We start from the raw sequence: 24,410 nt of genomic DNA, 5'->3' as shown, positions 1-24,410 counted from the left end.
ACACCAGTGCTGGCACCAGGGGGTGCAGGCAGAAGAGCTCAGGAAATCTCTAGTCCAAACCAAAACCCATACTCAAACCAGGGTCAGTTACAAAATCAGCATTTCAGAATTTTACTTGCTCTTAATTTTTTAACTCTCCTATGAAGAAAGGCTGAGGTTTGTTCAGCCCGAAGAAGGTTCTGGGGAGGTCTCATTGTGGCCTTCCAGTAAACTGGAGGGAGACCAACTTTTTACATGTGATGGGAAAAGATTGAACAATTTTAAACCAGAAGAGATCTAGCTTAGATGTTAGGGGGAAATTCTTCACTCAGAGGGTGGTGAGGTGTTGGAACAGGTTGCCCAGAGAATTTGTGGTTGCCCCTCCCTGGAAGTGCTAATGACCAGGCTGGATGGGGCCCTGGGCAGTCTGAGCTGGTGGGGGGCAGCCCTGCCCACAGCAGGGGAGTTGGAGCTGGGTGGGCTTGAAAAAGGTCCCTTCCTGCCAAGCCGTTCTATGATTCTACTTAAGAAAACATCTGTTAGAGTACATTAGCAGACTTGAAAATCTTTCGTAGTGGTTGTTCTACAGCTCACTGTATGCATGAGTGATTTAATAGAGCACTCCTGCAAAGATGCTTCTACTGATTAGATTTTCCAAGGAGAGAATGCTTTTCAACGTAAGGTTCAGTCTTAGATGTTTTATGTGTATATCTGTAATCTTCTCATTTAATTTAATGAACAGTGCAGCATGCTAGTGGGAGATTAAGAATTGTCTGTGGGCCCAAGTATTTTTGTACTCTTCCTTTCCATCAGTCAGCATTTAGTGCACAGTGCACACTTCCAAAGACTGCAGTTCTTTCCTTAGTCAAAAGATATCTCAGTTTTCGGTTGTAAGAACAGGATGGGCTTCAAAATGAATTACGTTTTTTATTTGCATAATTGATTGGGAAAGTTTAGAGATTACTGGGATAGTAGATAGTTCCTAGAAGTTCTAGCAAAGTTAAAGGGGAAAAATCAATTGATTGTATTTGTTATACGTACAGCTTTTCTACATCTATAACTACTTTTATTAACACTAACTTTGCAATGTAAAAGCTATATATTTCAAATATATTCTATATTTGAAATAAAGTAAGTATTGTGTATAGACAAATCCTTTAAAGTCAGAGTACTGTCTTGCCTTGTATAAAAAGTGCTCTTAAAACAACTTGTGTCAGAAAATTAAGCATAGTGCTTCATAATTTGTGTATGTTCCTTTTACATGCTGCCTAATGAATATTTGTATATAGATGCCCAGACAAACAAGGCATGCATCTCAATACTTAATGCTACATTACAGCAGTGTTCTTCTCGTGAAGATTTGGACTTCTTACTCTGTAACTACAATACCAGTGCTAATTGAAACATTGACCTTCAGGCACTCCTACTTGCACAAATGGATCAGTATGTGTTTAGAAGAAGTTATGTTTTTTTGCCCTTGATTTGCATCAACAAAATCGGCTAGGTTTCTGTTTTAAGGTGCTGATTATGTCCCTGCCGATGTCAGGGCCAATAATACACTTCTGTTCTCAGGGAGTTTATTATTTTGTTGCTCTTCATTAGAATGGTGAGGGAAAACTACAAAGTCTTTATGTGAGTTGAATACAAAGATACAGAAGTTTGCAAATAGAAAATAATTTATTGCTTTCATAGTCTAATCAAGCTTCAAATTCTGCAGGGGTGCCACCTTCAGACAATTATGAATGTGAGTTAACTTATATGGACTCTATTTTCCCAAAGGTGTTTTTTATTAGAAAGGTTATAGATGTTAAGCATCTTCTTTCCTTTTTTTTTTTTTTTTTTTTTTTTTTGACAGGAAATTCTGGTGATTAACAGTCATGGCAACCATAGAGGAACTGGCCCATCAAATTATTGAGCAGCAAATGGGAGAGGTACATACATTTTTCATCATATTTAGGAGACATTGAATAATAAAATGGACAGAGTAAGATGTAAAAACCAAAATCCCAAGAGAAGCTAATTTTTAGCATACTGCAGGCTTACATAGAAGATGAACTTACTGTGTCCATCTTGAAGTTATACTGCAAAATCTGTCTTGCCAAAGTTTCCCCACAGCAATGAAGTTACAGAAGTGTTTTCAGTAAGCGACGAGCTGCTCAGCTGTGCCTTTTGGACGTGTAGTGGTCTTCAGAGAGCTGCCTCATCATATGATTGCTTAGCTCACTTTCACTTAGGAACTTTACCGTCAAAGTTGTCACTACAGAGCTTTTACGTTCCAACTTAAGAATTGCTTCATTTGTTGTCATTTTTGTTCTTATAAGTAAAGCCTTGCTGTCGTCTTCATTGTAAAATATTGGTTGACATTTGGCGTAAGTCAGAAGGAAGACTGAACTCTTGTTTCTGCTAATTCCTGTTTTTCATTTTTTGTAACCTATATACTGAGTCTGCATACTGCAGCCAAAGAACTTCCAGAGATGTACAGGCAGTTTGGAAGTGTGAATACTGGGCATACTGTATAATCAATGAATATTAAGATGTTATAATTATGAAATAAACAAGAGTGTTTGACAAAGCAGACTATGATAGCAAAAGAGAATAAATAGAAGGCTTTCCCCTATCCTGGGCTCACTCACAAAACTCCAGCAAAGCCAATCTCCAGAAGAGATCCTTCCCCACTGGTAGCCAGCTCTTAAATAGGTCTGGGAGCCTTCACCTGTGCTCCTCTGGCTGACTCATTGCTTGCCTCAGGTGATCAATCAGAGGTTCAGGCCGTGATTCAGCAGTTCCCATACAGCATACATGCTTTCATCTTTAGCGCTGCTTTAAATTAGATAGGAGCAGAAAACTTTTATTTATTGGCTTGAAGTATTCACTCTTGGTTCTCTGTCTAGTACTGTAGATAGGATGAATTTTCAAATAATTTCAGTTCCTCTCAATCTTGATTTCAAATGTAACAGCTGGGGACATGCTGCATGGTAAATCTATTCTGTATAAATTCTTACGGTTTTCAGTGTTGTAGCATCTGAGAATTACTAAGGCAATTGCAGTATTTTTTCTTTCTCTCGCTTTTCCTCTTTACAGGGGGGAATGCTGTGTCTAGTGTAGCTTTGTTTTGGTTGTATAATTCCTTGGGGAAGTTTAGGTAGGGCTGTAATTCCTGTTTCTTGTGTTTTGGAAGTTGGGGGTTAGTCAAAGCTAGCTGAAGCATGTGTCCTAGTTGGAGAAGAGGATGGCAAGTTTAAATGATGATGCTTAGCTCCTGTGAGAATTGTTCTCAATTTTATAACATGGTTCCATGAGACAGAGAGCTCATCTGGTGTCCCAGTGCCAGAAGAAGGGGAAGGTCTTTCTGTGTTCTGCACCAGCATCTGGATGATACAAATGGAAGATTTTCTGCTGAAGTGATGAAGTTGATAGGTTTGGAGAAGGATCTAATGGGTACCAGAGGCAGTTTAAAGGAGATGACTGGTAGCCATCTCTTCGTACTACTCATCATCTTTTGCTGAGTTTGAGATAATACACATTTCTACATCAGGGGCACATTACTTGATTCTTGTAGGAAATTCATTTGATCCATGGGAGTTCAACCTTTTGGCTTGCCTCAGCTACATTTAGTGAATAGAAATTGAAATTGAGCCTGCATATATGTAGGTCACACCAAAAGTAATGCCTCCCATTTATTTCCATGGAGACCACTGTCCTGCCAGACAGGGCTTGAGGGTACTGGTGGATGGCAAGCTGGACATGAGGCAGCAATGTGCCCTTGCAGTCCAGAAAGTCACTGGTATCCTGAGCTGCATCAAAAGAAGTGCAGCCAGCAGGGTGAGGGAGGTGATCGTGCTCCTCTGCTCTGTGCTGGTGAGACCTCACTTGGAGTACTGCATCCAGATGTGGAATCCTCAGTGCAGGAGAGACATGGACCTGTTTGAGAGTGTCCAGAGGAGGGCCATAGTAATGATCCATGGAATGGAACACCTCCCTCTGAGGACAGGCTGAGAGAGCTGGGGCTGTTCAGCCTGGAGAAGGCTCCAAGATGATCTGAGAGTGGCCTTTCAGTACTTGAAGGGAGTCTCTAAGAAAGAAGGGGTCAGATTCTGTTTGATAGGACATGAGGAAATGGTATCACACTAAAAGAGGGGAGATTTAGGCTGGATATAAGGGGAAAGGTTTTTACAATAGGGATGTTGAGGCACTGAAACAGGGCCTGCCCAGGGAGGTGGTGGAGTCTCCTTCTCTGGAGATGTTCCAGACCTGCCTGGATGCCTACCTGTGCGACCTGCTGTAGGGAACCTGCTTTGGCAGGGGGGTTGGACTCGATGATCTCTGGAGGTCCCTTCCAACCCCTACAATTCTGTGATTCTGTGATTACCCAGAGAGGTGGTGGAAATCCCCACCTCATTGTCCCTGGAGGCATTCCAGACCAGTCTGGACCAGGCTCTGAGCACCCTGATCAGCTGTAGATGTCCCTGCTTATTGCAGGAGAATTGAACTGGGTGGCCTTTAGGTCCCTTCCAACTCTAAGGATTCAATAATTCTGTGATTCTGTTTTCAAATTCCTTTATCAATATGGAAAGCACAGCTCTGTATTCTTTGCTGTGCCCTGTGTTTAGCCAGTGTATCTAAACAGATACAATGATTTGCCATTGCTTGAGTCAGCATTGCACAGTGCTGCCCTCCCCATGCCCTGCTTTCAGTCAACATAGCATTAATAGCTCACTGACTGATTGGGCTCTGCAGGGTAGAGCCACTGCCTTTACAGCATGGGGAGGGGGTAGGCTGCATTGCCAGCCATGCTGAACCACATGCAGCCTGTGGGCCATGAGTTGGACATGCCTGATGTAATCTGTGGTTCTGTGTGCTAGATATATGGTACTTTGTTTCCATTGACCTTTCAGATAATAGAGGGAAGTTGCATATTTGCCTAAACAGAATCTCCCATATTCAAACAAAATATAGTCTTTAACAACTTGTGTGGTTATTCTGATCAGTATTTATTTATTTATTTGTTTGTTTATTGGACTGCAATGACATCTTTATTCTGTACAAGCTGTCAAGCCGATGTTGTTTTTAGAGGATAATGGGCGTTTTTACTTTTTACCTCATGTAAATTGTGACACTTTAGGGAGCAAGCATAAAGCCATTTCAGAATACGTGGCTTATTTTGTAAAGCAGGGACAAGTTTGCATAAAAATATATTTGCCTGAAAGTCACCACTTGTGCATGCAGTTTGAAAGGCTGATGTGGAATTTGTGTGTATGCAGGTACCTCTTACAAGCTCTCAACATTACTGTAGAATGGACTCTTTTTTGTCCTTTACTTAAGCAAAGTGGACAAATCGTGTCACTTCTGAAAGTGTTCAGCTGCATGAAATACATGGTATTTTTAGCAGGCAGTGTTCCAAGGTGTTTTGGGTGGTAGTTTGGCAACCATTTCTTTTGGTGGTGCAGGTGACTTAAGCAGCATCCCCCCCCCATCCCCAGGAGATTAATCCCACTGTCTCATTTTCAAGGCCAGGCTGGATGGGGCTTTGAGCAACGTAGTCTAGAGGGAGGTGTCCCTGCCTATAGCAGAGGGTTGGAAGTAGGTGATCTTAAAGGTCCCTCCCAAGCCAAACCATTCTATGATTCTATTATTCTGTGATTTGCTCTGATGTATCTGCTTCTGAGCATTGTGGAGATTTGGCCTGAAGGTTTGACCTACACTAAAAATAGCCCATATCTCTCTTTTGCTGCACTATTTTTTGACCTTCCTCAGTGTCACAGTCACAGAATGTCCTGTGAGCGTCCTGTTCCAGATCAATGAATGACTAAACAATACAACGAAGCTGAAGGGACAGGATCTCAGCTTATAACAGCTGAGACTGGTGCCAAAAGCAATGCATTTCTAGATGAAGCTAAGTTGATTGGAGTTTGTATCTGTGCTGGAAGGGGAAGTTCTGCTTCCTACTTTTTCCCCTTCAGCATCAGAACCTCCAGTCTTCTTTCTCCTTTCTTATGCTGACATTTCCACTTGCATGGTGGTGCGGTAGCGCACTCAGGAAGCTGATTCAAGAGGAACAAAAGTGCTCTTAACCAATCATGAAACAGTACAGATATGGATATATATTCCTTATACCAGTTCCTGCATAAAAAAAAGTTGAATAGGTACTTTTTAAAGTGAATGTATTTTTAAGTGAATGAATTTATAAGTAAATGCTAGGAATTACTATTAATAGAGGAACTGCAGGATGTGACAGAGTTTTGATCTGTATAGTCATGCTGCAAAATGCTAGGGGAGTTACTAGGGACAAATAATTAAATGCAAAGGTATCTGAAAACTCTGTGAAGACAGATGTCTTTTGTACTACAAAAAAACCCCCACATTTCAGACCAAGCCTCTGTAGATGGCAACTGTATTTGTTTTTTGCAGGCAAATAATCTAATTAATAATAGCCACATACATTTGGCTACAGCATGTGAAGAATTTTCAAAAATTACTGATAATTATTAAAGCACTTCCATAAGCTGTATCTGAGAGCAGAGGCTTAAATTTGTTTTTGGATATAATGCTTGCTGAACTCATGTGTTTAATTGATAGGTTCTACTTGGTAGTTCCCCAGTAGAGAATTCTGTTGCTTTGGTTCTGTCTCTCTAAGGCTCTGTGGAACAAAATTCTGTGCATTGCTGTGTCTCCACTCCAGAAATTCTTCAGCTGCTTTATATAAGCTGTTAAGATAAAAACATGTTAGTTTAAATGTAATGCAACTATGATGAAAGGTACTGTGTTCAGTAAGTGCTTCATGAACAGCAGCAGTAATAATTCAAAAATACTCGGTCCAATGGACTGAAGTGGATTTGTCAACAACTGTTCTGCTCAGTGTTTCTGAATGTCTAACTGAAGGTGTTTTTAGAATGGCTTTAGAACTCTGCCATGAACAGAACTTCTTAACCAGCAAAGTTACACTGTTGAATTAGATTGAATTAGATGCAAATGCAAGCACTTGTGTTCCTGGCACAGTAAGCGTCACCCCTTTCCTTAGCCTTGTGCAGAGAAATCAGAAGTTGATAAAACCTTATGGTACTACATCCATTAAGGTAGTATATCTCTCCATAAGGTATCCTATCCACTGCCAATCTATTACATTTATTTATTCTTTCTAGATTACCCATTCCCAAGGAGCTGTTACACAAACACTAATGGATGGGGCAGCACAACGAATACAGATCGTCCCTTCAGATTCAGGCCTCTCTTTACCACAGCGTATACAGGTATGCTTCATCCAATATGTTTTAAAAGCAGCAATGAAGTCTTTATTTTCACCAAGTTTTGTTTATGGTCCTTCTTTATTTGCTTCATTTTATTGTCTGAAGTGCAAATACTCAGTTCTGGGTAGCAGAGATTATTTATTTATAAACAGGAAGAAAAAGATTATTCCAATGCTTGGTGGTTTTTTTTTTTTTTCTTTTAAGATTTTTAAGAGGTACAAAAATAGTAACTGCTGAATTAAAAAAAAATGTTATTCCTAAAACTGTAATAATACTGCTCTTTAAAAACTGAATACTTTTTAGATTTGGTAATTCATCTGAGTTATTAGAACATTTCAATATTTTGGAGCAGAGATGGGAGGAATACTGCATCACACTGTTGATACAAGTCATGGGAAATGAAAAGGCTGTCTAATCTCTTCAGTGCATTAAAGGATGCTGGCTTTTGGCCATCACAACCAATGTTGTACATCCCAGTAAGCTAATTTATAGCCTCACCAGGTAATAAATCTCCAATTCAAGTGAGGTAGGAGTTTTTTGGCAATGAATGTGGGTAGTCAAACCACGATAAACATAGATGTGTATATATGGAGGTTAGCAAGATTTGGGGATGAGATTTTGTATTTTGTTCCTTAAAAGTCAGTGCAAGTCCTTGCAAGCTTTTTATTTTTGTATTTCCTCCTAGAGAAAAATATCAACTGCAGAAGAGATAGGTGTTGGTGCATACAAAACCACTAGTTTGTGAGCCAGCTGCTACTGTGGCCTTGGCGGCTTTTACTTTTGCTGCTTCACTCTTCAGTGTTTTTCATTGTTTATTCCTGTTTCAGTGCATTGCATTCAAGCTTTGCCCTGCCTTTCAAGAGTCTTCACAGGCACCCCATACATGATCCTGTGTTTTATTTTCTTGTACTCTGGTCCTGGTACTAGCCTTACTTATCCACTAGATCTTTTTTTCAGCTACCTCCACTCCTTTTAAATGGTTCATGTACAGCTGTACCTTTAATTAATTTATATTAATTAAGTGCTGTCTCTTTATACTGTTTCCTTTGTCACTGTACGTATGCTGTTGTGCAGCTGAACACCACACAGCCGTTCAGTCGCTCTCGCAGTGGGATGAGGGAGAGAACTGGTAGCAAAATAGAACTGTGGCTTGAGATAAAAACTATTTACTAAGACTGAAGAGGAAAACTGAAAGAAATATGCGATGATAACAATATATATATAGCCATAATACAATTATTTACCACGCACTGACCAACATCTAGCAACATCACAACTGCTTGCCAACCCATGGCCCAGCTACAACACAATGTCTCACCACTCATCAACTGATGCCCCACCAATCCCTGAGCAGTGGCTGCCCCCAGCCCTTGTAGTGCAAAGCTATTTAATGTAATTCCAGTATCAGGGCCTGAGTGCAGGGTGATGTATAAAACCATGAGCCTTTATTGTTGAACAGCAAGTCAGTTATGTTGTTTCAAAATCAGTGTCAGTTGTCTAAACCCTTGTGTCAGCTTCTGGAGCAGGGTTCAGGTAGAAGAGAGAACTACATTTGGAGAATGACTATAGCTACTGCAAATATTATGCACATAGAAGAACTATTTATAGGGACAGTTTTGTTCTGGGGATCTTTATATAGTTTTTGATCATCACAGCTAGTTGGAAGATGACTTGTTTCTATTGCTTTGTCCCTTGTCTTTTTTTTACCACACTCAACAATTCTTGCTTCAAAGTGGATGGCAAGTGCTTTGGGATAATGGTTTTCTTTTGATATGTTTGGGACAGCACTCGGGAGAATGATGTCCTTCCTGTAGTAGGCATCTACAAACATGGCAGCCATATAAATAATAACAGACTCAATAGGAGACAGAAATCAGTAACAAAAACTTTCGACAAAGCAGAATTTATAGTGAAAAGTGAAAAAGCTTGTACAGCCAAATGCATCTCAGTGAAATGTTAGATTAGTTTTGAGCTTATAATTTTTTTTTTGCTTTATCTGGTTATTCTTAAATGAATATAAAGAGATATCCGAGATCTTGAAATTCAAAATCATGATTAAAATATACTTTAAAACATATTTCAGTAGTTACTCTTTTTAGGGCACGTTAGCACTTTGTTTCTGTGGTCGTTTCGCTGTGGTAGGCAGCTCAGCACCTCTGTACCGCTCTCACTGAATTCTCCACAAAAAGATGGGGAGAAAACACGATGGAAAAAAAAAGCTTGTAGGTTGACATAAGGATGGGAAGATCACTCTCGAGATATTGTCACAGGGAAAGCAAAGAGGTTAATAGAATTTATTTGCTACTGATAAAAGACCACAGCAGTAAGAACTGACAGTCAGCTGAAAACACCTTCCTCCCCATTCACCCTCTTCTGCCTTCTCCCTTCAAACAGGGAAATGCAGGTTGTGGTTCATAATGCTACATCTGTGCCATCCTCCATGGTCCCTCTCTGCCACTGCTCCACATGAGGTCCTTCCCACCAGATGCCATCCTTCCCAAACTGATTCCACGCGTGCTTCCCTCAGGCTGCAGCTCTCCAACCATTGCCCCAGTGCAGCTCCATACCATGGGGCCCACCCTTCATGCACTGCCCACACGGGTCCCACCATGGGCTCCTCCATGGCTGCAGTGCTCTGTGTGGTACCCATGGGCTGCCAGGGGATGCCCTGCTCCTCTGTGGGCCTCTCCTGTGCTGCAGGGAGCTTCTGCTCCATGCTTGGAGCACCTCCTGCCCTCCTCCTGCACTGGCCTTGGTGGCTGCAGGGCTGCTTCTCTCACATTTTCTCACTCCTCTCTCCCAGCTGCTGCAGTGTGGCAGTTTTTCCCTTCCTTGGCTCTGCTCTGCCAGAGGCACACCCAGCATTTCTTTTGGCTCAGCTCTGGCATCAGTGGGGCCCTTTTAGAGCAGCTGGAGCTGGCTCTGATCTGACATGGGGCACTGCTGGGCTCTGCTTATAGAGCCATTCCCTGCAGTGCCCAGTTAGAAATCCTTGCCACTTACAGCCAACACATAGAAAAGTTGGATGTCCTGTTATTAAATTTTCAAATCCCTGGGTTTTTTTTTAAGCTAGTGCTCTGTGTTTCAACATGTTTTTGATTATTCCTAGAAGAGTAACAGGCAAGGCAATGAAGGAAAAAGAAAATTACTATCTTACCATCAGGGCTCTTAAATGAAATAGACACAAGAAATATGTTTTTAAGCAGTCAGTCCTGAGCTATTATATTCCTGCTTTGTAGCATGACTGTAGGCAACACTGAGTTTCACAGTATTAAGAAACATAATGTGTTGTCTTTGGGGCCAGGTGGATTTTTCTTTTCCTTTCTGATTATTTTCTCTTACCTCAACATTTAAAGTACCTGAATTCGGGCTACTATAAGGTTGTTATACTTTGAGTTGTTCCATTTTCTAAGTCCCATTGAGATTCAGGTGGAGTTTTTGCAGGCATCTGGCTGTAAGAATTCTGCTGCAGACAAACTGCTCTTCATTATTTAAACTGCTTTCTGTTACATCTATCAGTTGTCATACCTGGAGAGCGCAGAAAGCTTGTGTGCAGATTGAATAGCTCAGCATAGATGCATAACAATGTATCCACTATGTCATGCAGTGAAAACTATGTGGGCATCCCCCTAGAATTCCAGGAAGCAATTTGAAGAATTAGGACTGTTTAGTAGCAGTGAAGTGAACCATGTGAAGTAGAAATGGCTCTTCTGCCATATTTATCCACAAATACATAACAATTTTAAAAATAAGAGGTGGACTATAAGCTGGAAATCAGATAATTCAGCTCATATATATATAAGAAATTCAACCTTAGCTTGGAATATGTTGTTTTTTAATATACTTTGTGTAAACCTAACTAGATAAGGTGTATGCCTTTCTGTTTTCATGTTTACATTTGCACTTTGAAATTTTGATAGTGAAACAGATCTTCAATGTGAGTATCTTTTAAAGAGCAGGTCTAGATATTCAAGAAAGAGCACAGTGTTCTGTGTTTGACTGTGTACATGCTAGCACCCAGTTGAGGATTACATGCATTGGATTTCTTCTGATCCCAATGGAGTAGAGGTGTTTGGAGGTGGGGATGGAAAATCGGGTAATTTATTCACTAATATTCTGGGTAATAGTCAGAAATGACATGAGAAATAAAGATTATAAAATGAAAAATGGAATGTGAGGAATAAGTTAGGGAAAGAAAGGAACTGAAAGGGTAAGGAAGTTTGCCTTCTAAGGAATCAGAAAGGAACTGAAAGAGGAAATAAAGGACTGCAGTAGTCATTTGTGGCCCTGAATGTGTGCATGTCTTTGAAAACCGAATGGAAAAGCCTTTATTCATCATATTAGTAACTGCTGTGGGGTTTTTGTCCTACCATGCTACCCTCAACCCCAATCTTGTGACAGCTCTAGTTCTTGTTTTATATTTTTAGCCCTTGGAATTTTATAATTCTAGCCTAAAAAAGTTCTTTGCAAAGAAAAAAAGAAGTTGGACACCTAAAAGTGTTATTAGCAAATTTGATTGATCTGTAGTTAAAAAATAGTTTGCAGCAAACAGTCACTGCAGAACGATTCTCCTTAATGCCTATACTAAGCCAGGCAGTCTGACATGAAGGCTTTTGGAGAGAAAGGCAAGAAGTGATAAAAGTGAGTTTTGTAATGGAACATATATGGAATCTTGATTAGTTTATCCAAGGATTAACCTTAAAACAATTATCAACAAATATCAACAATATTATTAACAATAATCTGAAAACAAATTTTGTTTAATCTAAAAATGGGGGCTTATTGGAGAGTACTTTAATAAAAGTCTGCTATATTTGTGTTTGAAAATAGGAAAGATGGAAAAGAAAAACCCAAACCAAAACCCAGCAGCCTGTAGGTTTGTTCTTGATTAAGAAATGACACATGAAAAGTTTATGGGTTTAAAAAAAAGAAAAAAGTGTCCGGGAGAGAGATTCTGTTTTACTTGCATATTTTATTTAGGAACATATATGTAAAAAAAACAGAGCAAAACCCTGAAGCACAAATTGTTTGTAAAGATTCAACAAGATTTTTTTGCTGTTTGATACTTTTCTTTTTTCACTTTGATGTGTACAGTTGGTGCTGAAGGATGTTTGTTGTGAGGCGTCCCAATATGGAAGGTGCTAAGGGCTGTGCATGGCATGCAGTGAGTCCAAGAATTAAGATTTCTCATAACCTTGTGGGTCTTAGGGCTGAGTTACACACACCTCAATTTCTGGATGCTGTAATTGTCGGCAGATTTGGCAGTTGTAAAAGCATTGGCCATTTATAAAACTTGGATTTTAATTCAGGTTTTGATTTCAAACGTAAGAGTGACTTGAGTGCATTTAAAAGCAAGTGAAAATCCAAGATTTTGCCTTAGTTTTTGTAACTCTTGTGTGACAGAGGGGAAGACAGTCCTGCTTCACAAATGTAGAGGGCAAAATTCCAGTTTTCTTCAAGTGCCCAGGCTGGGCCCCAAAGGTGATCTTAAATTACCATAACAATTTGAGATAAATGTATTATTAGATTGTCACAGATCAGCAGACGGGCCAGAAGATTCAGATTGTTACAGCACTTGATCAGAACTCAGCAGGCAAGCAGTTCATCCTAACAAATCATGATGGCTCTACCCCAAGCAAGGTGATCCTTGCCAGACAAGATTCCACTCCAGGAAAAGTTATCCTAGCAACTCCAGATGCTGCAGGTGTCAACCAACTGTTTTTTGCATCCCCTGATATATCTGCACAACACATCCAGGTAGATAATCCACTTTATTTCATAATTTTGATTCAAATGGAATAAGAAGAGATGTTTTATTTCCAAATATGTATGTCTGCATTCTCCTTTTTTGAGGTTTTTATATTTTTTAATGCTCTACTTTCCCTTGCATTAGGAGTTAGCTTTACTGCTTAGAAATTACAAGGAAAACAAATTTTTTTGGTAAACGTACTGCTTTTAAAATTTATACCCTGGCATGTGAGATTAGAAAGAATACTGTTACTTTTATTGTCATTTCCAGCTGTACCAACAGTCCTTTTTTATTGCTGCTTCATTGACTCTCCCTCTATATTCACATATTGAAAAAATAATCTTTTCATCCTTGTCTTTATCACTTAACATTTCCTTCTACTTGTTTTCCTTTTCATATGCCATTGTTCATACACTGTCCACTACTGTGTGAATTGTATTCCAAGGCAGTTTCTCAGACTATGAGCAGGGAAGATCATTACTCAGTGGCAGTGAGAAAGCAGCACTAAAGATTCTGCATTTACAAAACCCAAAATGGTTTCAGATTGTCAATAGTCAGGGTTGTATCTCCCTAAACTGATGCACGGTGCTCTTCACTCCTGCACACACAGTTTGTGCTGCTTCCTTAGACTTCATACTCCAGCTTTCAAGTCTTCTGCCCCATATGCCCAGCTGAGCAGTGTGCGATGGCACTGATTCCAAGGGTGTGAAGAACATGCACAGAAGACCTGGGAGATGTGAGCTCCTTCTGCGTGAAGTAGGGTATTACTGCACTTCAGCTAACACATAGTTACTGCATGTTGATTTACCAATGTACATTTATTCTGATGGTAACATACATTGGTGTGGCAGTCCAGGTGACAGGAGGGTAGCTGCCATCTCCTTAGTGCAGTATCTTACACCTGCACAGTGGCCAGAAACAGGTGCTTAAGTAAGTGTTAAAAACTGTGAAAGAAAATAATGATCCTTCTGAGCATATCCTTTCCCTTCCATTACTTGATGATTTAGAGGGACCTCCTGACCTGGAGATTGCAGTGAGGCCTTCTTTGATAACTGCCACTAAAGTTAATGACTTCTTTGTTATTTCTAAGAGACCATTCTAACAGACTATTTGTGTCTTGGTCTGTATAATAGCCTATGGCAATAAAACTAAAAAAAGTAAGAAGATTCTATTGCTTCTATAAATCACTGTCATAGCTCCTTCAAGTAATCTCTTTTCCCAAGGGAAGAGTCCTGATCTTTTACTTTACTGCTTTTCTGGGAGCCAGTCCACAGCTCCGATTCGCATGTTGCACGTGTTGTGCAGGCAGTAGCACAAAGCAGTTCAATTGAAATTTCAGCCTGTGTCTTTGTGTTTTAGGTAAACTTTAACAAAACTTTAAAATAGCAGGGTAAGATCTGATGTAATCCTCAGAAGAAAGTTATTTTCAAGGAGAATTTAAAAGATGAGAAGTGTGTACCGTTGTATAAAGGCTGAGGTATCGAGAGGCAGTCTGGATAAAAAATTAAAAGCTGTAGTTTTGATTGTACATTTTGGGCAACATGGGAGGGTCTGAGAAACAACAGGATGTGCTCTCACTGCAGTTAGATTGTTCTATTGCCAGCTAGTATATAGTTGCAGAGATTGTATTTCACTGACTTTCAGTGAGGATAAAAAATAGTGCCATTAATGTGCTTTTCAACTCCATATTCTTTGGGCTCTTCCATACTTTCTGTCCTACACAATCTTTTGTCTGCAGTTTTGCCTTTCACATCATTCTTCTTATTTCATCACCTTCACTTGAAATACTCATTCATTTGCTATGCAGAAAATCTCTCCTTCACATTTTATCTTTACATTGACACTTTGCAAGGCTCTTTCTCCCATCATCTGTTCCACCCTCAGTGGCTCTTCATCTCAGTAAACAAGTTTATTCTACGTGTTTGAAGTCAGTTGGTGAGTTCTGTGTGTCTGGGATTTTTATTTCCTCCTGGGCCAAATTCTGTAGTCCTTCCTTAAATGGAACTTACAGCTTCAGGGCAGCAGGTTTCATCTATGGAAGGACTTAAAATTTGTTTTCTTCTTTTATATAAGGTCATGAACTTGTATAACAATGGGAATTAGAACAAAATGAAAGGTTAACATTTTTTTAACTTGTCATGATTATTTTTCTTAAGAAGATGTTATATTGAAAGAAAAACATAATGGGTGAATTTCTGAGGCAGCGTTATTAATTAATAAAGGCTAACTAGAAAGAGAGAGACTTGTTAAACATTCCCTTACATAAGCCTATGCTGTTTTCCAAACAAGTGATTTCTTAATTTTCTCTGTGGAAGATGAGGTACCTTCTCTTCCAGAAAGTTACCCTTCTTGTTATCAGAGGTCTTGTCTTGAATAAGCACAGAGAGGATGAGGGTGTCAGACTTCCTATTAAGATGCTGTAGAAGTTAGAAACTCATAGCATTTCTAAATTATATCACTTTTTAATTGGAAGAATGTGCTGTTTTCCACTTCATGTTATTGTCAAGATGATATTTGCTTGCTGCTTCTTGTTGTGATCCTTTGGATTCCTTTTTTACATTGGTTATTTTTCTGTGCTTTGTTGACTCACTGAGATGGATCGTTTTAAGGTCCAGTGGAAGGCCACAGTGCCTGCCCTGCAGCGCTGTGGTTCTGATGTGCTTAATGATGCTTTTCAGGTGTCAGAGAGAAATGAGTAAGACATGAATGTAGTCATAATGTCAAACTGTTACTAAAAACCAAAGCGTGCATCATTTGATAATTCATGGCACTGTTAGAATTCATTTTCTATCAGCCCACCATCTCTGTCTATTATTAAAAAAAAGAATTGACAAATCAGAATGTAGAAATAACAGCCTCTACATGGCAGTCATAATTTAGATTCAAAAAATAATTTGCATTCAGTAGAATGTAAATACAGAATTCAACAGAAGGTATGTATTCAACAAAACGAGTATGCAGAGAATAAATGTTTTTGAAAATGTCAGCCCATTTTCCAGAGGTAATATTTAAATAAATCTTGAATTCTTTTTGGAAACATTACAGGTAAAAGTGGGAGCACAGTGCATGGCAGGTAGCTCTGCTCCTTTGTGTCTATGAAGGCTGTAAAACGTAGTCAAGAAAACCTCACAGTTTGTCGATTTGGTCCCTTAGAAGAAATCACAAAGGTGATTTACTGTGATATTTCTTGATGGTGAGAAAAATAAAAATGACATTATGTTCTACTTTCTTTCAGATTTTAACAGACAACTCTCCCAATGAGCAGGCCCTAAATAAAGTGTTTGATCTGTGTGTTGTGTGTGGAGACAAGGCATCAGGTATTTCACTTGCTTGTTTTTAATAAGGTAGTGCAACTTTATAGCAGCAGTTTAAAGTTCTTCTTAAGGGATATAAGAGTTTGCATACGTATAAATAGATGTATGTACATACATAAACAGAAAAGATAGACTGCCTTTTTCAGCAGAGAATTAAACGAAATGTTTCTTTAATGTCTGTGGGTGGGACTTGTTTACTTCTATTTTACTTTAGAAATTCAATATGTTTTCTACCAGATAATTTTTGCCTTTTTTTCCTTAGGCTAATACGTTTTATTTTGTATTGTAAAAATTGGCTGAAAAAATGACTTAGGTGACTTGCTGTTAAGAGCTTTTTGTTACTTAAAAGGAGATCATGCAGTGAACTGTGTTATTGTTGTCAAGTCAGAAACAGGTGAGAAACCTTTTAATTATTTAAAATATGAAACCAACAGGTAAAGAAGACATTGTAGGTATGTGAAAAGAAGTGCTAATGTGAGATTTGTGTGGGACAGCTCATTATTTGGAGAACCGCTATTAAAACTGCAAAAATGCATTATAGTTCCAGTTAAAAATGGACAGTGTATTCACTGGCAAAATAGAGTGCTAAGGTAGGAAAAATGTGTCACACACTAAATTTTGCCTAATGATAACAAGAGATGGGAAGGAAGTGTGGTGGGAGTTCTGTACTGAAGAACTCTGATGCTTTTCCAGCTGTCTCCCACATTCCTCTTGCATGTGTGCCTGCCACCAGGTATTTCAAATCTGTCAGAGCTGAAATTACTGAGAGGGTAGAAGGGAGCTGAAATTACTTCTCTTGGAAGGGAGAGCTGAAAGCTCCTTTCTTTTTTCACTTGGTAATGTAGTTTGTAAGAGAAATGAGGTGTTAACTTGACTCTTTACTTATTTAGCTACAATTAGACTGTAGGGAAAATGATTGCTCCCTCAGAACATTCTTATGCTTTATCTGGTTGAAATCTGTGTGATGATCCTCGAGTAATAATATCGAAATGCGATAACTGCAATTAAATACTTTCTTTTGGGAAGCAATGGGAGTGGAAGGCAGGGAAGAGACGTAGATAACATTAGGATTTCATCATGAAAGCCAGTAGAATGTAGCAGAAGCTGCTTAAATAGAAAACAATCTAAAATCTTTCTACTGAAGCCAAATTTAGCTTAAAATTGTAGCTCCTCTAAACGTATGTCAGATTTCACCCTTCACAAAAGAAATTTCTGCCAAATATAGGGTGTAAGATAAGGTAAATGTAAAATCTAGTTGGAGTGCTCCAGCTGGGAGAGCTCCTATGGATCCCAGCACAGGGCTGGAGTATCCCATGAGAGTGATCCCAGGAGCAGTTTGCTCTGGCCTGACCCATACATACTGAACCCTGGTAGTGAATTTAGGCAGAGCCATGATTTCCTGAGCGGCTGTAGGTGCCTCCTGTGCGGTAAGAACTGTTACACAGACTGCTTTGCAGACACCTCCAAACTGAGTGCAAGAAGCTGCATCAAAGGGCAGGTGAAGAAAGAAGGGGACAGGCTGTTCAGCAGGTCTGTTGTGATAGGATGAAGGGGAATGGTTTCAAACTAAAAGAGGGGAGATTTAGATTGGATACAAGGAAAAAAGTTTTTTACTATAATGGTGATGAGGCACTGGCACAGGTTGCCCAGAGAGGTGGTGGATGCCCCATCCCTGAAGAAATGTAGGGTCAGACTGGAGGGGCTCTGAGCACCCTGATCAGCTGTAGGGGTCCCTGCTCATTGCAGGGCAGTTGGACTGGGTGACCTTTAAGGGTTCCTTCCATTTGAAATGCAAAGCCCAGGTGCTTTGCAGGATGAATATTATGAATATGGATATATGTGAATATTTACTCACCAGCCCAACTGCTATTAAAATGTTACACTTAGTGATATTTTACGTATGATGCTTTGTAAATTTCATATTTAGTCCTATGTTAATACGGTTCTGATAAAGGAATCTAGAAAACCTAGAAACCAGAGTTTCTGGAAATTTCAGGCATAAAAAAGTTTGAGAGGAATGAGGAAAGAATCTAAAAATATATTTTCCCTTAAATTAGTTCATATTTGAAATGTATTTCTGTAAAGTGCCCTGCACAGGTGAAAGAACAGCCTTGATGCCTCCACAGTATGTATATTGAGTGTTCATAGGTGATTTTGGTTTAAATTTTTTCCTTCAGGATCATAGAATTGTCACTGTTTGAATTGTCAGGAATGCCTTAATCAGAACTTGAGCTTTTTAGTAGTATTTATAATTTGTGCTATGGAAGAATCAAAGCAATTTACTTCTGAAAAATAATTAAACTCAACTTTCTGTAGTACATTCTAGCAATTCCTATATGTTGGTATTATAAATTAGAAAATTCACTACAGATTTTTTAAAAAAATTGATCTAGCTCTATTAGTTTATTTCTCTCATTCTAGAGTTTTACTGAAAGAATTACTGATGTAACATTGTCTGTTAGGAAAGTGAAAGGTGAAAGCAGGGCTTTGGAGTTATCACTTACTGCTGACAAATACGATGTTTGCAGATTCCATCTTCCACTAGCTATAATGCGTAACATTTATACAGCTGAATTTGTAATGAGCAATAGCAGGACTGGACTCCAGGGGCATTAAAAAAAATGGAAAAGAATGTGTAAATTCAGAGTTTATTCTGTGTTGTTGCTAACTTGTTCTCTTAGCTTTTTAACACTGCTGTCAGGAGGTTCAGCAAGAACTTCATAAGCAAGTTGTTTATTTGCCCTTTCGAGATATGTATCCCGCTGAAGTGCTTTGAGCTAGAAATATGTCTCACTTATATTTTTGTTGTTCTGTATCCACGTGATTTAAGGTCTGTAACCTATGGAGGAAAAACAAGAGTGTTTTGAGAAAAGGTCTGAAGAAGAAGAGATAATACAGTGTAAAATTAAAGTCTTAATTTATGTTATTCCGAAACCAGGACGTCACTATGGAGCAGTAACTTGTGAGGGTTGCAAAGGATTCTTTAAAAGGAGCATACGGAAGAATTTGGTGTATTCGTGCCGAGGAACAAAGGACTGTGTCATTAACAAACACCACCGGAATCGCTGCCAGTACTGCCGGCTGCAGCGATGCATCGCCTTCGGAATGAAACAAGACTGTAAGTCTGGAAAAATACCCATAATTTCAGCTGGTTGGTTGGCTAGGTTGTTTTTTTTTCTGAGTTATAAGTATGAACACTCAAAATGGTTATGAAAATTGAAGATTAAGTAAAAAGAAGAAAGATAATGGACATTTCTTAGACTGTAGTTTGTGATGTGACTTACTAGTTGCGTGCTGTTTTATTAGCTGTGCAGTGTGAGAGGAAACCTATCGAAGTGTCAAGAGAAAAGTCTTCTAACTGTGCAGCTTCTACAGAAAAGATCTACATTCGGAAAGATCTTCGCAGCCCATTGGCTGCAACTCCAACTTTTGTAACAGACAATGAAACAGCAAGGTAAGTGCATTCTACTGCAGACAAGCTACCTCTGTTTCTTGAAATCACCCCAGAGTTGACACTTGTGCTATTTTGTGCCAGGTCAACAGGTCTGTTGGAATCAGGAATGTTCGTTAACATTCAGTCTGGCATTAAAAGCGAGCCTACAGTGCTGATGACTCCAGATAAGGTATATGATGACATGACTGATGTATTGATGCTTTTGGTTTGATTGTTATATGAAAGTGTGTGTAGGGATGGAAGGTTGTTCTGTTTTGCTATGCTTTTGATAAATTCAGTTTTTAAAACATTGCCCAGTGTTGCAGATGTCTCTCTTCAGAAGAATGCTGTTAGCCCTTCATAGAAAGAATGTGAAAAGCTCTACAAAGCAAATGCCTCCCTCCTTTTAGACAGCTTTAAGGGCAGCTCTATTTTTCTTTGTATTTGGCAATTCTGACGCTTTGAGGTTTTTTGATTCAAGTAGAGTAAGGCGTTTGCAAAATCTCACATGACTGTGGCATTATCACAGTGCATTTCATAAATATTGTTAGTTTTTTCCCCCTGTGTTGTTTTTCTTCTTTTTCTCTTTTTTTTCCCAAAGCTAATGAGAGCTGTCTCAGTAGTGATCTTTTTTCTGATGTATTTCCAAGCTGGGCTTTCCTTTGTTTCCATTGTGTTATGGGTACTGATCCACTAAAGTGATGTGGTAATGGCCCTACATATGCACAGTAGGAAGCTTTTGTATTTTTCTAGCCAATATTAAATCACCTCATACTGTTTTTGTGCATTTTGCCTCCCTCTGTCTTCAAAATTTTACTACTTTCTTGATAATGCAAAGAAGGAAAGAAGATGGTAAAAATGTAATCTAGTGCAGTTTTATAATCCCAATGATGGACTAGTGAGTGGAGATGCTAAAATCTCTCCCTGTAGCTTGCGTCTGTGGCATTCTTTCTGAAAGCAATAGATAGCTGTTACTTGTAAAACCAAGCATCTAAATATTTCATATTTTAGTAACAGTGCAGTGTCTAACTGCTGCATGATGATTGCCCATTTATTGAAAGTAATAATTTTCTAACAGGTCTATTCTCATTAGCTCAGTTCTTCATTAGTGTAAAGGAGTTCTTCTGTTTCAAGTTATCCACTGCCAATAAGAAAGAATTAAAAGCTGTATTTTTCTCTTAGGTTGAAGCCTGTCAGGGAGACTTAAGTACCCTGGCAAATGTGGTGACATCTTTAGCAAACCTCAGTAAATCCAAAGATCTGTCACAAAGCAGTACAGAGCTGTCTATGATTGAGAGTTTAAGTAATGGAGATGGATCGTTACCTGAACTTCAGCAAGAAGAACAAGGAAGTAGTGATGTTACAAGGTAAAGCATGTTCCATTTGAGATGTTACCCTTCTCAAGAATATCTCTGTCAGTTCAGAGATAATTAATTAAATTATCATGGTTTAGGTGATTTGCCTGCATTAAAAATAATAGTAGTGACAGCACGAACTCATGTTACGGTTCAGTCTTGTAGGATTCTCCCAAAGGAAATCATAAGAAAGTTCAGTTAGAGACAGAAAATACTTCTAGTTGTTTGTTCAGTTTGGTTATTAGGCAAAGGCTCTTCGGCAGAGGGTGGGGGGCATGGCACAGGCTTCCCAGGGCAGTGGGCAAAGCTCTAAGCTGCTGGAGTTCAAGAAGCATTTGGACAATGCTGTCAGATACAGTCTGATTTTGGGTGGTCCTATGTGGAGCCAGGAGTTGGACTCGATGATCTTTGTGGGTCCCTTCCAACTCAGGAGATTCTGTGATTCTGTGAATTTCAACTTAAGTCTTTCAGCTGATGTTAAGGAGGACTAAAAGGTAAGAATAAGATAAGTTTGATTTTTGTACTGTATTCTTAGTATTAAGGGAAACTGTTTCTTGAAGATCTCATCTGTAAGTAGTTCATTACTCCTAAATGTTAATTGCCTTAAAAGCTTGAAAAGCCTTTTATTTAGAGGCAGAAAAACTCAAAGAATGCTCATTGCTGATAGAGATGCATTCATTCTGGGTCTGGGTCTGTTTAGCCTTGAGAATAGAAGACTGAGAGGGGACCTGATCCAGGTCTATAAATATCTAAGGTGTGGGGGGCAGAATGGCGAGGCCGGACTCTTTTCAGTGGTGAGTGGAGACAGGACAAGGGGAAACGGCTGGAAACTGCAGCATAGGAAGTTCCGCACAAACATGCGCAAGAACTTCTTTACAGTGAGGTGACGGAGCACTGGAACAGGCTGCCCAGGGAGGTGGTGGAGTCTCCTTCTCTGGAGATGTTCAAGACCTGCCTGGATGCCTACCTGTGCGACCTGCTGTAGGGAACCTGCTTTGGCAGGGGGTTGGACTCGATGATCTCTGGAGGTCCCTTCCAACCCCTACAATTCTGTGATTCTGTGATTGTGTATTTAAAAACTTCTGTCTTTGCACAGGTTTTAACTCAACATAATGGGATGTATCTTTTATAGTACTTCCTTGTTTATTCCTTCAGTGAGAATCATGCTCTTCCTTGATTGTCACTCCATCAGGCTTCTGACAGCTGTCTCAGAAGTATTCTTTTACACTTCATCTATATTATACATGTGGTATTGAAAATGTGTATGTAGAATAAACCAATCAAAAAAAAAAAAAAAAGATTAGAAAGTAATGAAGCAGTTTATACTGACCCAAAATACATGGTTTTCCCTATAGTCCAGTCACCTACTCAGTGTAATGTCAAGCAGAACGCATTTGTTCTGCTCCTTTCTCCATATGTGCTGCTTGTAAAGTTGATGTGACCTGTAATATAGCTGCTGGTCTGGACCTTTGCTGTGTTCTCCTAGTTAAATAATATGCAGTGTAAGGAGTGCTATTATGTTGTGCTGATAAACATCAAATGGCTGTTCATGAAGGTGCAGTTAATAGTAAGCTTGCGTGATAATCTTTCGTTTCTTTGGTTCCAGGTGCTTGCTTTTGTTCAGCTTTAAAAATGCATCTGTGAAAAGCCATTGAGTTCTCTCAGTCAGAGTGAGCCAGAGCTCTGACTCAGTGTAGGCATGCCCTTATCTAGTGGGTAACCTCACGGATTTCCAGTGGGGACTTTCAGTTCAAATATTCCTGTAAAAGGGAAGTTGTTACCCAAGCAGAAAGTACATTTTTAATCAAATCTTTGCTTTCCTTGCCAGGCCTTGTGCCAGCTTGATCTTACTGATGCAGATGTGTACTGACAAAAATGAGTTCATGGGATTTCAAAAAGCAGGTTCTATCTATCAGTGTTTTGCATGCATTCTGTTGTATTCCGTTGCTTGCAGATACAGTAGTTAGGCTTTCAGTTTTGCTGGCACAAATTTAGTATAACTTTGTTTCAGGTATTCTGCTGCTTTTATGTTATAATGTTACATGTTTTGTCCTCTGATGGCTTCATTGGCGATGTTTGAATTTTACAGCTAATCAGAAGTCCTGTCACATGTCTGTGACTGAGCTCAAGAAAGGACAAGCACAGTTGTTCCTAACAGAGTGTCAATACCACGGATTTTAACACTGATTGTACCTTTTTTTGTTACTTAGTGAGTCTTGTTTCTGTAACTTCAAGGCAAGGTAGTCTGGATCCTCTTTTCCTTAGTGTTTTATATTGCAGCCGTTGTTCATTTTGAAGCATAGCATATGAAGGGAACCCACAGCATGGAACTGTTGGGAAGCAGAACTTCTGCAAGCTTTCTTCTGCAAATTTAGGAGGAAGGAAGGAGAGGACTCTTTGAAAGCAGACTTTCAAGAATAACTTGGAAGAAAAGTAACATGGGCAGATGTGGTTACAGAGTGTACATGCCCAACACATTCAAAAAAGACCATTTAACCTAAACTAGAATAATATGTAGAGACACATAACACTACTTAGTGGGGAGATCTTGTTCCTGGCTTACATCTCTGTCCCTGCTACATGCAAGAGCTCTGAAGAGATCCTCTTTTTCTTAAGCAGTTGCCACAACGCTGCTGGTTTTGCCTATTATACCCAAGGCTACCAAGAGGGAGCCACACGAGACCTGAGACTCAGATTTCCTCACAGGAGAAAAACGATGTAACTGCAGAGCTTACCCAAGAGTGTCTTCTCTTTATGCCCACTTTTGACATATTTGAGATGGAAAGCTTCCCAGGTACATCTGTGGTGCCCACTTGGGCATGCCTCAGTCTCCCTTCTGTGCAGGAACCCAGATGGTAGGACCCCAAACCATTCCAGCTCATTTACCATCGCCTGAGACAGCATCACCAGCTAGGTATTGTGTTGTTTCTTTGGATTGTAAATGGTTGTACTGAACACAGTAAGCACTTTTTTTTAAATTTTTTTAAATTATTTTTTAGTGTATTAATAAATGTAAATAGCAAAGGAGATGGAAGAAGAGAAGGTAGGTAAAATTCTACTTCAGAAATCAGGCATTTTGATTGGACATTAATTCAGTAATTTTAGATTCTGTGGCAAAAACATATGCATTCAAATTGAGAATCATCTCCACACCTGTATGCACACCTGTAATCAGCTTTTGTAAAGCCCCTAAACATCAGTGTGAGATTTTCTTCTGCCAATGTTCAAATGATACTACTATCACAGTATGTCATCTGCCTGTAGGCAGTAATCAGGGCTGTGTCTGTACACAGATCAGATTTGCTTCTCAGGTGTGTTTGTGCACAACGTGGATAT

The 24,410-nt window shown here is 39.4% G+C and overlaps 1 protein-coding gene across 9 annotated transcripts in view; it reads left to right on the top strand.

The window, feature by feature from the left end:
• Window positions 1-24,410, top strand: part of NR2C1 (nuclear receptor subfamily 2 group C member 1) — a 46,774-nt gene that overhangs the window by 11,791 nt on the left and 10,573 nt on the right. For 6 of the 9 annotated variants that reach the window (XR_006182112.1, XM_042890308.1, XM_042890305.1 and 3 more), the window contains 8 exons: window positions 1,835-1,910; window positions 7,119-7,226; window positions 12,750-12,980; window positions 16,208-16,289; window positions 19,225-19,404; window positions 19,593-19,740; window positions 19,822-19,909; window positions 20,902-21,086. Coding sequence is in view for 8 of the 9 variants with exons in the window: in XM_042890308.1 (XP_042746242.1) it covers window positions 1,857-1,910; window positions 7,119-7,226; window positions 12,750-12,980; window positions 16,208-16,289; window positions 19,225-19,404; window positions 19,593-19,740; window positions 19,822-19,909; window positions 20,902-21,086 (1,076 nt within the window). In the remaining variant the exon portion in view is untranslated. The remainder of the gene's footprint in view (window positions 1-1,834; window positions 1,911-7,118; window positions 7,227-12,749; window positions 12,981-16,207; window positions 16,290-19,224; window positions 19,405-19,592; window positions 19,741-19,821; window positions 19,910-20,901; window positions 21,087-24,410) is intronic. The other 3 variants (XM_042890310.1, XM_042890309.1, XM_042890311.1) reach the window with 2 other exon arrangements.

This window comes from Lagopus leucura, unplaced genomic scaffold (assembly GCF_019238085.1).
Source record: "Lagopus leucura isolate 7727_CA_CO unplaced genomic scaffold, USGS_WTPT01 Super-Scaffold_100159, whole genome shotgun sequence".
Classification (NCBI taxonomy): Eukaryota; Metazoa; Chordata; class Aves; order Galliformes; family Phasianidae; genus Lagopus; species Lagopus leucura.
The sequence above is the reverse complement of the archived record's forward strand: the minus strand, read 5'-3'. Positions and strand labels throughout refer to the sequence as shown.